Here is a 13,401-nt window from a genome sequence, read left to right on the forward strand (position 1 = left end):
TGGATGACACCAACACATTTTTAACATGCTAGCGAGACACTACAGGAGGCTGTCAGGCCCATTTTTAGTCCGTATGTGAACAGACGGCCCACATCGTCTGGATCGGCCCACGATCGCAGCGATATCATGTAGTCTGAACCTGGCACTAAATTAGCTCTCCTCAAGCCAAGAGCAGCTGGTGTATAAAAGTGCACTAAAGTTTTCAGTGAATGTTTGGCATGACTGAGTAACTAGATGCCGTAAAGTGTGTGCGCTCAATACAGCTCGTTGGCACGTTTTTACGAATCTGTAGATTTTGCAAACGGTGCCTGCTCCGAGCCTGAAAACAAAATCAGAACTTTGGCCACATCGTGAACAGAATTTAGAATTTGAAACAAAGGTGGAGTCTTGAGAAATATCAGCGTGCGACTGCTGATAACAAGAAAATTATTAGCAAGTAAGGTAAAAAAACAAAAGGAGCCAACAGAGCAAACAGATCTGTTTACAAATGACACTGGCTAACAGATTTGTTTTGAGTTGTTCTGCTTTATGACACATGGAAAAAAAACTGCATGGTGGATGGTTTTTCTTGGCTTTCAAAAGATAACTGCCTGTGATTGTAAAGCAGCATTTGCAGTCACTCATTCAGACAAAGACTCGGAGCAGCAGGAAGAGATTGGACTGAAAATGATAAACTCAGAGAAGCTCGACAGCAATGAGTTACCTGTGACCATAAACTCTGAGCTCATTTTAAACCTGCGTGAAGTGTGAATTTGCACAACCCCGACCACAATGATCCCTTTGACATCACCAGAGTAATTTTCTCAGACTGGATCCAGACCCAGAAATAAAAAAATTTAAAAACAGCACCACGGCTTCCCACAGGTTGATGAGAGCTCCTCCCGATGAGCGGACTGAATTTTTATGTGGAAAAATCGATGGGAAATTACTAAGACAAACTGAATGTTGCGCCTGAGCCAGCAAAACCATCTCCACCACTGTCCATTATCACAACGTTATAGACAAACAAAAACAAACACGATACAGATTTAATACACAAAATGACCCTAAAGAAACCTTAAACTGGCGCTGCGGCGCTGCTTTATCCTTAAAATCATGTGCTGTGATAAGAATCAGTTCCTGAGCCAGAGGCAGAGCTGCACTGACACAGCAACAACACCTCCGCAGAGAAGCATAAATCTGAGTAAAAATCATCAGCTTGCCAAGTGTCAGACAGATCAAACAAGCTTCTTCTTCTGTGCTATAATTACTGAAGCCCTAATGCCTCGAGATGTTCGATTATTACTCAGTAACTCACCTGTTTGTCTCTCATACGTCCACAAACTGCATTTTCCGCTGACAAAGCTTTTTTTTTCTCACTGTCATAATAAGTACACACTTTGGTGCTTTACAGCTGACAGTGTCAGCGGAGCCTCAAACACTGACCTGATATGAATGATCCGGGTGGCATCTGACTGTAATTGGCCCCTCCCATGTGTAGGGCGCTCGGGGGTGCGGGTGTGAAGGGGGCTCCGTAGTTCTGAGGGGTGGCGTAGGGTCCTGGAGGTATGGGCTGTGGAGAGACACCGTGGGAAAGACACACAAAAAAGGTTTTCTTTAGAAATTCTGCACGTGGTGATTTTAAGAGAATAAAAAAATAAAACGAACCCCCTTTTGAGTCGTGCAAGGTGACCAAAAAAAAAGTGCTGAGTAAGCAGCTGTGGAGTTATAAAGTGCAGGTGGGTGAGGATAATGGGCTCTATGTTTTCACTGGATGTGTTCCATCTATTATTTTTCCACTGAGGGCTGGCAAAGCTCGCGCAGGTTTCAACCTGTGAGCATTTGTGTGTGTGTGTGTGTGTGTGTGTGTGTGTGTGTGTGTGTGTGTGTGTGTGTGTGTGTGTGTGTGCTGTATTTAGAGGCAGGCTGATGTGCTGACCGGGGGTGTGTGCGTCTCGGTGCCCTTGCTGGCCAGTCGGCTGAGGATGCTCCTCTCTGACATCTGCAGGCGGGCGGCGATGGGTGGGACTCTGGACAGCGTGGCCGGTAGCCGAGTCACGTCGGCCTTCATGTCGCTCAGCAGCTCCTCCAACTGGTTCAACACTGCAATGACAACAACAATAAGAAGACCACAATAAGAAGAGCCACCAACCAGGTGCTTCAGCTTCTCATTTTTATTTATTACTGGATAGTTTGCTCAAAATCTTCAATCAATATGAAGAAATGTGCTTTTTTTGGAAGGTGGCAGTACAGGTGTTTCACATCCGAGGCTGCTTCTGTGCTATAAAGGTCAAGACTATAAATAGTCTGCTTAAGCAGCTTTATTTCAACAAGCTGTTGCTTTTCTTTCCTCAAATGCTGAGAATAAATGTTTAAATAGCACATTGTTGATGCTGTTTTTGTAAGAGATTACAGTTCCCATCCTCCAGTATCTGCCCTCTCTGTCATCGCACCCTAACAAGTAATTAATCACCGTCCGCAGCGCTGCTGATAAAAAAAAAAGGTCTTTGCCTTCATTACGTTCGGGTCTGTTAAGACGTGCGAGACGAGAACAAGACCAGCAGTGTGCTGAGCGTGTTATTCTGTCGACAGTGCGGTATAAACATGGACGGGCTTGCTAAGGAGCCAGCGAGGAAATGTTTGGAGCTATCACTTATCATTGTGTAAGCTTATCTGCCTGCGGTTTTTTTTGAAGTCAGCTCCAGGCAGAGCGATACGGTCAACTCAGCAGGAAAAGATTACACAACAGCTGCTGCGAGATACGCCGATGAGTAGCTTTCCCCCCCTCTGATTATCTGCCTGACAATCTTCCCTGCTTTCTCTGAATCCGTTTGCGTGCCTCCGCACAGATCTGCTTCCCTGACACAAACGTTTGTGTTAGATTTTGTTCGCTGAACAACACGAAACAATTTCCTCGCAACTCTCAGTGCCTTTCATCAGATCGCTCCTGACCTTTGTGCAGGACAGCATTGGCTGGCTTGTTTCCCGCCAGGGACTCCTTGCTGAGGTGCTGGTGTGACTCCGCCAGGCACTCCACCTCCGCAAAGCGTGCATTGAGCGCCATGGCCGGGTGGCTGGGGTCCTGGGTCATGTTTAGGTAAGCTGCCCGCCGCAACTGCTCCTCTATCACCAGCGCCTGCTCCAACAGCTGGAGGACGACGGATCAGGAGGAGGTCAATGGAGAAAGAGCAGAGAAAGGATTGTTTATGAGTCCGAGGTCACTGAAACCACAACATGTATATGTGCTTTACTATGATTAAAAAAACCCATGTAATTAAAAGAAAAGTGATTTAAGAGTTGTACTGATTGTGGTTTGCACTGTATTCTGGGCCTTCCTGCACACTCTGGGCTCCAAAATGACAGCGCTGTGATGAAGTGCACTTCAACACAGATATCAAGTTACAAAAATATTACAGAGTGCTAAAATTTGCCACTTCAGTTGGTCTGCAATGCCTCGAGGGCTCTCTTGTTGCCTAACTTACACAATAGTTCCACTCCCAGTCTGGATATTAATAATCTACCACAGCTACAATTTAGATACAGTCACTGTATACAGTTAAAGATAGTAACTTTACACTAGTACTCCAGAACTTCATATGTCATATGTGCATTTTATTACATTTATTATATGTTTATCTTAAATGGAGCTTTAAATCATTTACAAATAAAGATCTTTGAACAAAATTATATAAAAAGTTTTTAAAATCTCAAGTTTGGTTATGAAATCAACTACACAGCAGGCTGTAAAAGGACGGCTGCAACAGATCTCGTACATCTGAGGAAAAACCGCTTGTTTAAGTTTTTGTTTGTGTATAAAAAAAGAGATTTGCTGCTGTAACTTAACGATAAATAACAATTCTTAGTTTTGTTTGTTTGTTTGAACCAAACTGGCATTGTCGAGATCAGAGCTGGACCAGTTTATCAGCAGGCTGATATTAGCTGTTTGCATTTATAATGGCAGATAAACAGAAATTTAAAAAGTAAAGAACAAATGATACAAAAACTCTTCAACTATGAGTGTTGGTGTTGCATAGCTTTTCCTTTAGAGAGCACTTTGCAGCTTCGCTACTGGCAACTCATGTATCTGTTAAGCTGCAATCAATGAGCAACTGAGCCAAACAGAAACTGGCAGTGAGTGTAAATCAGTAAATAAGTAACTACACATGACAAATATTTGGGAAATCTGTTTATATTTTTCAACTCTAAAAGGAAAAATATCAAACTTTTAACTCACCAAATATCGATACCAATATCGACCTTAAAAACTGTATCAGTCAGGCTCTAAGGAAGGTCCCACATGGGTAACTGAGAGGGAATTTTTTCACATTTTTAAACCAATCAACCAATTTATTAACGGAAAACTTAATCAGCAGCTCAATCATTCGTACAGGGTGAACACACTGCATCCTGTCCTAATGGTGGAAATGCTGTGTTCGATTAACAATGTGCCATCAATACTCAACACCTGGGCAAAAAATATGTTTCTAAACATAAAAAATACATAAAATAATACATTTATTTGTAATTTAAGAGACCATGTTTTTTTTAAGGTATGATATAAATATCCTTAAACAAACGTTATCTATAAACAGACAAAGTGTGTCCAGATCAAACGAGAAAAGTCTATCAAGACTGATGATGATGAGAAAACAAGGAGCTTTAATATCACATCTTTTATGCATTCAAAACACTGAATGAATCAGCACATTATACTTACTGGGGTAATTGGACAGCAAGTATATAATCACAAAAAAATACTGCTAATAATAAGACGTGACACAAAGTCCTTATTACATTCTTAATAATGCAGTATGATTAACAATTCAGACAGTGGTTAATTAAAAACAGTGACTTAATAAACCACCGTCACACTTAGCCAATAAGAAAACTGACAAAACAGATGACCTTTGCTCTATTTATACTGACACCTACAAATCTTCTCAATTTTCTTACTAATTTCTTATATTTTAACAATGTCTTAGTTGGCATAGCAACCCTAATAATAAAAGCATCTCATGAGTAATCCAGCTTTGTGAGTAAATGTACTTTATGTGTGTATGCGTATCTGTGTGTGGGTCCTGGAAAAGGGAGTTATTTGTAGTAAACGTGTTGCAAAAGCTGTCGTGTTACACAACCAATTACAACTAAGACAGTGTGATGAGAAATCATTTTATTTTCTGCTGTCTGTGCATTCTTGACGGCAGGTTTACCCCCCATGAAAACCTACAATAGTTGAGCGAGAAAATAAATGAGAAACGACGAGGCTGAGGCAGAAAAAGCGATGCGATACAGTAAATGAGGATGTTGAGTGCAGGATCTGAAACATGTGCGCCGCTCAAAAACAGGATGAGAGCTCTTCCAGAAATGCAGCGGTCAGCAATACCATGCAGCTAACATGTGGGTCTAGGGGCATCTGTCATCCGACCATCAACCGAGTCAAGTGATCGAAGGCACTGGACCGCAAGGCTTTTTATAGCGACTGAAACCATCCGCTGTCGTGTTCACGGCACAGTTCCCACATACGTGGTATGAATAGGCAAAATTTGTATTCAACATGTGAGACCTTTGAGAGCTCGGAGGAAACTGACATTTATAAAATGTGCGAGTCTAATGTTGAACGCAAGAACCGAAGGTTTTCGTGACCCGTCTTACCTTGAAGCGCCGAGCCAGGAACTTGTTCTTCATTTCCAGGAAGTTGCCTTTATTCGCCTGCGACTTGAAAGGCTCATTGATGATGGCGAACTGGGGATCATTCTGGATGTCCTGCCACCGAGCGTAGCCGTGACTGGCACTGAGGTCAAGGGTCATGTTAACACTTTGGGAATAAGACAACAGAAAGTATCTAACTCAGCACACAACATCACCCTGAAGCTCAACAAGGAGCACTTTTAGACATTTGGTGCATTAGGGAGAAGTATTAAAAACATAATTTTAAAAAGATACGTTCATACCAGGAGTTAAATCTGCACATAAATACCACTACCATGTCATCACCATGAGCGCACTAATGTAGCTTAAAACAGGGGTGTCAAATATAAGGTCTGGGGGCCAAAATAGGCCCGGCAAAGACTCCTATCCGGCCCATGGGGCAGCTTTGGAAAATGTGAAGGAGGGCATTAATCTTTGTATTTATCTATTTTAATTATTTAATCATTTTAATTATATTCTCATATGTTTTGCAGCATTCAGAGATTCATGCTACACCAGTGTAAATACATAATAGATCAACAATTCAATGACAGTAAAGCTCATGTTCTTTTACAAACTTCACTGTTTCCACAGCATAAAAAAACCGAAAAACATTTTCTGTGAGTTAACAAAAACTCTTTTATAATTACAGGATAGTCTGGGCGATGAGCTACCAGAACTTTTAATGTGAATTTACTCAGATGTACTGTTGAAATCGCACTTCTTTTTCTTATATCAAGACATCTCAGGGAATAAATGTTTAGTTAAATGTCTTTACAATGACAGAAAGTGGAGTTTTGTTGGTCCGGCGTGGTAAAGATCAAAGTAGTCTGTGTGTGGCCCTCAGTGTAAAATGAGTTTGACATCACTGGCTTAAAATAAAAACTAGAAAAAGAGAAAAAATGTAATTGCAAACATCTGTAGTTTCTTCAGAGGTTATAGGATCATTTGTGCTGCTTTCTTATACTGTAGCTATCGTATGCTAATCTAATACTGAGTTGTATGAAAAGGAGGAAAGGTGGCCCCTGTAGCCTGCAACACACGTAGAGTTAAGGGATTGCCTTCTTGGCATCTCTAACCATGTTTTCGGTGGCTATGGCTCAGGAGGTAGAGTGGGCTGTATGCTAACTTTAAAGTCGGTGTTTTGCATTTTAAAGCATTCTTGCAGATGATGCAGAATCCTAAGTTTCCCCTGATGCCTCCATTGGAGTGGGAATGTTAAACAAGGTGCTTTGAGTGCTCAATTAGATAAGCATAGTGGTATATAACTACCTGCTAAGCACTAACTTTGCCATTTTGGAAGCTTAACGTAATTGCCTTTAAAGCCCAAATCAGATAATGATGTTTAATGGCTGCAGCTGATCGGTTTAGCTTTAAAGCATGAAGGCCAGAAACAAAGAAAAAGCAAGCCTTGCTCTGTCTAGAGTTATAAAAAAATCCACCTTACTCTACTTTAGTTAGTGTAAAGTTAATGAAGAACAAATAGTAAATTATTTTCTTAATATCTTCAGCACCAAACAGAAAAAAAATTCACCACTTTTAACCTTTACTGCAAGCAGCAAAACTTGATGCTTAAAAAAGAAGCAAAAGCAGAAGTGCTAAAAACTGCAAATCTCACTTAGGACTGACTCCAAAAGTGAGTCAATTCCTTTAAATTCCTATAGACGTCATGCATCGGCTGGTATCTGTCCATGTGATGCAACCCCACCATTGGGATGCAGCTTACTTGGAAGCGAGCAAGCCTCATTTGATGACTGCACAGGAGCCTCTTGCCCAAGTACGGCCACTTCTGGCTCCAAAACCAACATGGCAACAGCCCAAATGCCACACTCGGGCTTTAAAATAGAAGTCCACAAAACAATGGCATTGCACAAAGATAAGTAGCATCTTCTAATCTTACTCTCACACAGAATGAAAACAAAGGCTAGTTTCCTTCCAAAATGGAGCTATTCTTCTAAGTGTGGGTTTTTTTTCTAAATTTTAAGTTCACCTCTAAGCAGACTTCAGGCAGCTCTCTCCTTCTATTTCAGCCTATACAGGCCTCAGCATCAGCTTGTAGAATAATGAAACCTGAGTTTAATGTGAATACTCCACAGCCTTAATGACCATAATAGAGAGAACAACATGAACTAAATGACCGTCCACATCAGCGTCCAGCAGACACACAGTTTGCTGTTTACTGAGGTCTGGCCGGCTTGTTGACTTATTACGCTGGGCTTCTGCCGGCCGATAGAAAAATAAACGCACCAGGGTCATCACCCGGGCAACTGCCATCAAGGATACATCACGATTCCCGCCAGCAGCCAGAAGTCGTGCCGGCGGTGCCAGATCTCGTTCATCTTCCCCGAGGAGATGGCGGCCCGCTCCTCGTTCTGCCAGAGAGTGTGCAGCTCTGGGGAGAGAAGCGAGCACAAGGTAAAGAACACGAGGCGGGTTTACACAGCGCACCCAGAGCTTTTCTGGGTCTGCGATCAAGGAGATAATTCTGGCTCAGTGCTGCTTTTGTACTGAAGCTCTGGAACACAAGGGGAATGTTTTGCTCGTTGATTTAATGTTGTTTGGACTGCTTCACAACTTTTTTGGACAAACTGTTAGGATATTTTCACCCTCACACCTTTTTCACTTGATTAGCAAGGGCTGTTTCAAACACAAAGCCAGTATTCAGACACAGAAAGTGAACTGATAGTCACGGGACAAAATGCAACAGATGTAGAGAAGTCTTATTATCTGACAATTTTTTTTTAAATATCTTGTTCTAGTTTTGGGGAAGTTCATAAAAGAAGTATCATACAAATATCAGCGGAAGCATGATGCTAGAACAAGCTTTATGGAAATTCCTATGAAATTTAGCAGAACTCGAACACTTGTTCACACATGTTTCCTTGATTGTTTCTTCTGATTACCAGTGAAACGCTTCCAAAAAAAAAAAAAAAAATGTACAGAGGAGAATAAAGCTGCTAATGAAGGAAATGTTGATGCATGACATCAGATACAGTAGTGTGAAACAGCCTTGAGCCACCCCTCGTTTCTTTGTATTTTGCTGGGAAAATGTGAAATACCTGCAGCAGTTTGTTAAAACATGCAAATATACATGGAATACAGTGTATAAAGCAAAAACAAGAGTTTGTACGGCTTCTTGAAGGACATTCAAAGCTCAAAAATTTCACATTTCACTCCATCAGACCTGTTTCACTGATTTTTCAGTCCAGTTCTTGCGTAATTTGGCATGTCCCTGCTTTTTCTCGCTGTTTCTCTTTCTCTCTTTCCACCCTTCCACTGAGACCATTTCTGATAAAGTTTCAGTGAACAATAGAGCCAAGTCAACTGAAGGGCCAGATGTATCTCTGAGGTCCTGTGTCAGGTCTCTGCTGGATTTTTTCCTATTTCTTAAAGACTCTTAATAGCGCTCTGGGAATAAAAATAATTGGTGCTAAAAAGCTTTTTTATATCTGTCAAACTGTGTTTATAGATTCAACTAAAGAAATGGGAACAAACTGTGTCTTTGTGACAAAGTAAGCAAAGACATACTTTAAAATTGGCTCTGTGCTACGTTTTCTGAATCACAAAATTGGTTCATCACTTGATTTAGGGGCCTTTTTGTGCTCTGTGCTAATGACTTATATGTTAGTGTCAAGGAGCTTAAGTGAAAGAAAAAACATTCCTCTGAAAATGGCAAGGTAGAAGAACTGGATTGAAAATGAATGAAAAAGCAGCCAATGTCCAAAGATAAACTTTGAAACACCTTCAGAAAGCCTGGAGAACTATCGCGCAACACCACTTTAAAACAATTAAAGAAACTCCGGCTCCCTGGAGGCAAGAAAAAATAAAGAAATGAGGGTTGAATCAGGATCTGTGTGTTCAGTAGAAAAGCCGAGTCTATTCCAGATCTGCTGTAACTAACCAGTGAAGCCACCGTCTGCGATGTTGAACATGAAGCGAGGTCGCTCAGTCGGAGGCTTCCCGTTACCCTTCGGCGCCTCCTCCTTCGCTGCTTTGACTTCTTTTCCAGCATCCTTTTCACCTTTGACCTCCTCTGCTATCAACGACAGCGGTAAAAATGTTAATTAGTTTGTTATTGCAGCAAACCGTTACACGTCTAACCACCAGGAACTGAACAGACACGCACCTTTCTTCACATCAGACACTTCGGTCTTATCCTTGGCATCTGTTGTTTCCGTTGTGGTAGGTGTTCCCTCCCGCTTTTCTTTTTCTTTCTCTTTCTCCTCCCCAACCCTTTCTCCTTCTGCAAAAACAGTAGGACCTGAGTCACATAAACCTGTTTTATGTGTTTGTGCATGTCAGATTTTAACTCACAATACAACAAAAGGTCTTATAATGTTTGGGCTTATCAAGTTTCCTTTTCTCTTTTTTTGTTTTCACCTGATTTCTCCTCTTTAACTTCTGAATCCTGCTTAGATGTGTGTTTAGTCTCGTCTTTAGTTTCCTCCTGTACTTTCTTCTCTTCTGTAGAGGCAGCTGGATTATCGGTTGTGTCTTTCTTCTCGTCCTCTTTCGTGTTGCTGTCGTCTTTGCTTTCAGTTTTTTGACCGGAAGACGCATGTTGTGATGTTTCTTTTGTGGAGTAGGAAAGCTGCGGAGAATAAAACAATGCAATATCACATAATCTTGTTTGCAGTCATGTGCCAAAATCTTCACGCCAGAAGCAAAGACTGTATGTAAAGACAGCCAGTATGATGTCGTCAAAGTGGCGAGAGTGAATCTGATTGGTGCACATTCAGATGGTAGCAACTTCTCCATCACAAGGCAGGACAATCCTAAAACACACCCTGCTTTATCATCTTTTTCACTCTAATGCTGATCATCCTTCTAGCCATTTTCTCCCACTTATCCTATTCAGTGTCATGGTTCGGCCTATTCTAGCTGCCATAAGGCGAGAAGCAGGTCACACTATGGACAGATTACAGGTCACCAGTCTATTGCAGGGCTAACGCAGAGGGGGTTTCAAGGCTATTCACAGTCACATCCAAACCTATGGAAACTTCACAGTCACCAGTAAACCGAACCCCAATACCTGTAGTTATTTGGACTGTTGGAGGAAGCCGGATTACCCCGAGAGGGCCCACGCAGACATGAGGAGAAAATGCAAATTCCTCACAAAAAAAAAAACGGCCAGGCGGCCCAGGACATCGTAGCAGTCAAGTAAACAAAACCCCAGTCACACAGGCCTAGAGACATGTTGGCAACTACCAGTCATTAAGGAGAAACGTGCATTCCCCAAACACGATGGTAAAAACCTCCTTGTGATTGATCTTGTCAATAGCATGCAGTCGTAGTTTGAATGGAAGTCAATGGAACTGATGGACTTGTCTGCAAACACTGGTAAACTGCTCTAAGAAACTGAGTGTGACACAAACTAGACAGGTTGAGTTTTATTTATTTGTCACCAAATCAGAACAACAGTTGCCTCAAGGTGCTTTATATTGTAAGGTAAGGAAGGACACTATTAATAGAGAGAGCCCCAACAATCAAACAACTCACTTGCTGACAGTTGGAAGGAAAAAGTCCCTACAAGCAACCATGGCAATCTGCTAGCAACCAAAGCAGTCACAAGGAACTACTCCCAACCAGTCAGGGAATACGTTTCCTTAGCAACCAGAAGTTGTCACATCCCATATGACCAACAGCTCTCGAGCATATTTGCACAACGTCCCGTGAGAAAGCTCCACATTTGCAACCAGAAGAGTCGCCCTCTGCTGGCTGTTAAACAGAACGCAGGTTAAGATGCACCATAACTGGCTTTTCAGTCCTATATCCATCTTTTATATACAGTCTACGGTCACAAAGCGAGAAATCTCTTCGATGGCTACAATAAATCTTCTAATTAGCTTAATAAATTTGTACAAAAAATTGTAGAATTTGTTGTGGAAACGTGCTGCATCAGAGAAATAATAAGGTAAATAACCAGACCACCTGTTCATTTGCTACTATGGCCTTAATATTCTTAAAATTTGAGTGGTGGAATATTTTTTTGTGTTTTTCTGTCTTTTAGGCTGTAAACTGAGTATCATACAGCATGAAACTGCTGCTACCGTGAAATTGATTGCATAGATAATTTTAAGACTGCAATGCCTGCATGTAAAATATAATTTTTAATTTTCAGTGAAAGGAGGATATGTGCAACAAATAAGAGATTTGTGAAATAAGACAAGAGGTTTTACTGACAAAACAGAAATATGCATAATTATATAGATTAATGGAATCATTGAGAAGACACTGTACTGCAGGCAGGTTTTGATTTGCATTTTGAGGACCACGTCCCACCTCTGTAGAGTCTGCAGTTTTGTTGCCATCCACCTCTTTCCCTTCGTCCTTGTCCCTGTCCTTCTCCTTCAGTTTCTCTTTTTCCACAAGGGCCTCAACGTCCTCCTTGTCCTCCTCCTTTTCTCCCTCCTTCCCGTTCTTTTCCATCTTCTCTGCCGGAGCAGGGGTCGCTGCGTGCGTTCATACAAATAAAATCATTTGCACATTACACATTAACAATGCTTTTATTTACGTGGAGCGCCCTCTGCTGGACGCTGTTATTGGATATTTTTGGGTTACCTGGCTTGGAGGTGCACGGTGTGTTGTTATAGCTGGCATCTGGGGTGGGCGTGGCAGTTTTCACCGCAGGAGAAGAGGCCCTGGAGGAGGATTTGTCTATGCTAACCTCAGACTTGAGCTCTGGAAGACTCCACCGACCGTTGATGTGCTCAAACTCCTGGATCTGAACACAAAACATGAAACATTCAAAATTTAAAAAAAAACTTGGCACCCACGCACTTTACCTAATACCACCTCCTTTAAACACACCACCCACATGCCCTGTTTGCCTGGCAGTATATCACACAATCCCTCTGGCACAGATAGCAGATCAGGATGTGTACACGTTTGAACAAGCTGGACTGAAAACTGGATAGAAGATGTTTCGATAAACTAAAATAAACTGAGAAAGTGGAAGCAGCAAAAAAAATCAAAGGGTATTTAAAGATGTAATGATTGATCGTTTCACATGAAAGAGGTCTATTTCTTCTTTTGTTTAAGACCTGCTACTTCAAAAACACCTATAAACAAAACAATCTGGATGCGCTTTATCATCATTTTTTAATACGATTTGTAGTTACATTATTCTACGTTAGTCCTTCAGCGTATTTACATTCAGTAATTTACTCTCCGTGCAGTAGTTTTCAGCAGTTACCTGCACAGTCCAGCGTTCCCACTTTGGATTTAACCGCCACATTTTTGCACAAGGTATTCACAATATTACTGTTCATTCTCCACAGCTGTATGAGAGCTGAGTTCATTATATGCTTGAGTAAACTGGACATTTTCTGTTATGGCAAGAATTGCAAGGGCAGACTCTTTGCTGAGGTGTTTATTTACCCCTGATTATTGTGGGTTTTCATATTTTGGATAGAGAAATTCATAAATCTGACAAGCATGGTCAAGTGCCAGCTGCAGAGACAGAAAGAAACTTCTCTTCACTTGGATAAACAACACTAACATTTTGTAAATGGAAAAATACTAGATGATGTTCTGGCCCCAATATAGACCAGTAAGTAGGGAAGAGATCCAGGAAGCCCTAAAAACTTATGCACACAACAGCCTGATCTCTCTAATGCCCTCTGGTGAGAGGTACAAGATCCACATATCACACACCAGCAGACTAATGAACACATTTTCCCCCTATAACTGTAAAACTATCAAATAAATAACAGATACACTCAACAAATGAGC

General features: G+C 41.4%; 1 protein-coding gene across 7 annotated transcripts in view; it reads right to left on the minus strand.

Moving 5' to 3' along the window:
* Nucleotides 1-13,401, minus strand: part of chd3 (chromodomain helicase DNA binding protein 3) — a 61,934-nt gene that overhangs the window by 12,948 nt on the left and 35,585 nt on the right. For 6 of the 7 annotated variants that reach the window (XM_039609669.1, XM_039609665.1, XM_039609664.1 and 3 more), the window contains 10 exons: nt 12,229-12,391; nt 11,950-12,119; nt 10,048-10,258; nt 9,794-9,910; nt 9,569-9,703; nt 7,951-8,059; nt 5,632-5,764; nt 2,932-3,127; nt 1,919-2,082; nt 1,426-1,552 (listed from right to left, as the gene is read on the minus strand). In XM_039609669.1, the coding sequence (XP_039465603.1) occupies nt 1,426-1,552; nt 1,919-2,082; nt 2,932-3,127; nt 5,632-5,764; nt 7,951-8,059; nt 9,569-9,703; nt 9,794-9,910; nt 10,048-10,258; nt 11,950-12,119; nt 12,229-12,391 (1,525 nt within the window). The remainder of the gene's footprint in view (nt 1-1,425; nt 1,553-1,918; nt 2,083-2,931; nt 3,128-5,631; nt 5,765-7,950; nt 8,060-9,568; nt 9,704-9,793; nt 9,911-10,047; nt 10,259-11,949; nt 12,120-12,228; nt 12,392-13,401) is intronic. The other variant, XM_039609666.1, reaches the window with a different exon arrangement.

The sequence above is a fragment of the Oreochromis aureus genome, linkage group 3, assembly GCF_013358895.1.
Source record: "Oreochromis aureus strain Israel breed Guangdong linkage group 3, ZZ_aureus, whole genome shotgun sequence".
NCBI classification, from domain to species: domain Eukaryota; kingdom Metazoa; phylum Chordata; class Actinopteri; order Cichliformes; family Cichlidae; genus Oreochromis; species Oreochromis aureus.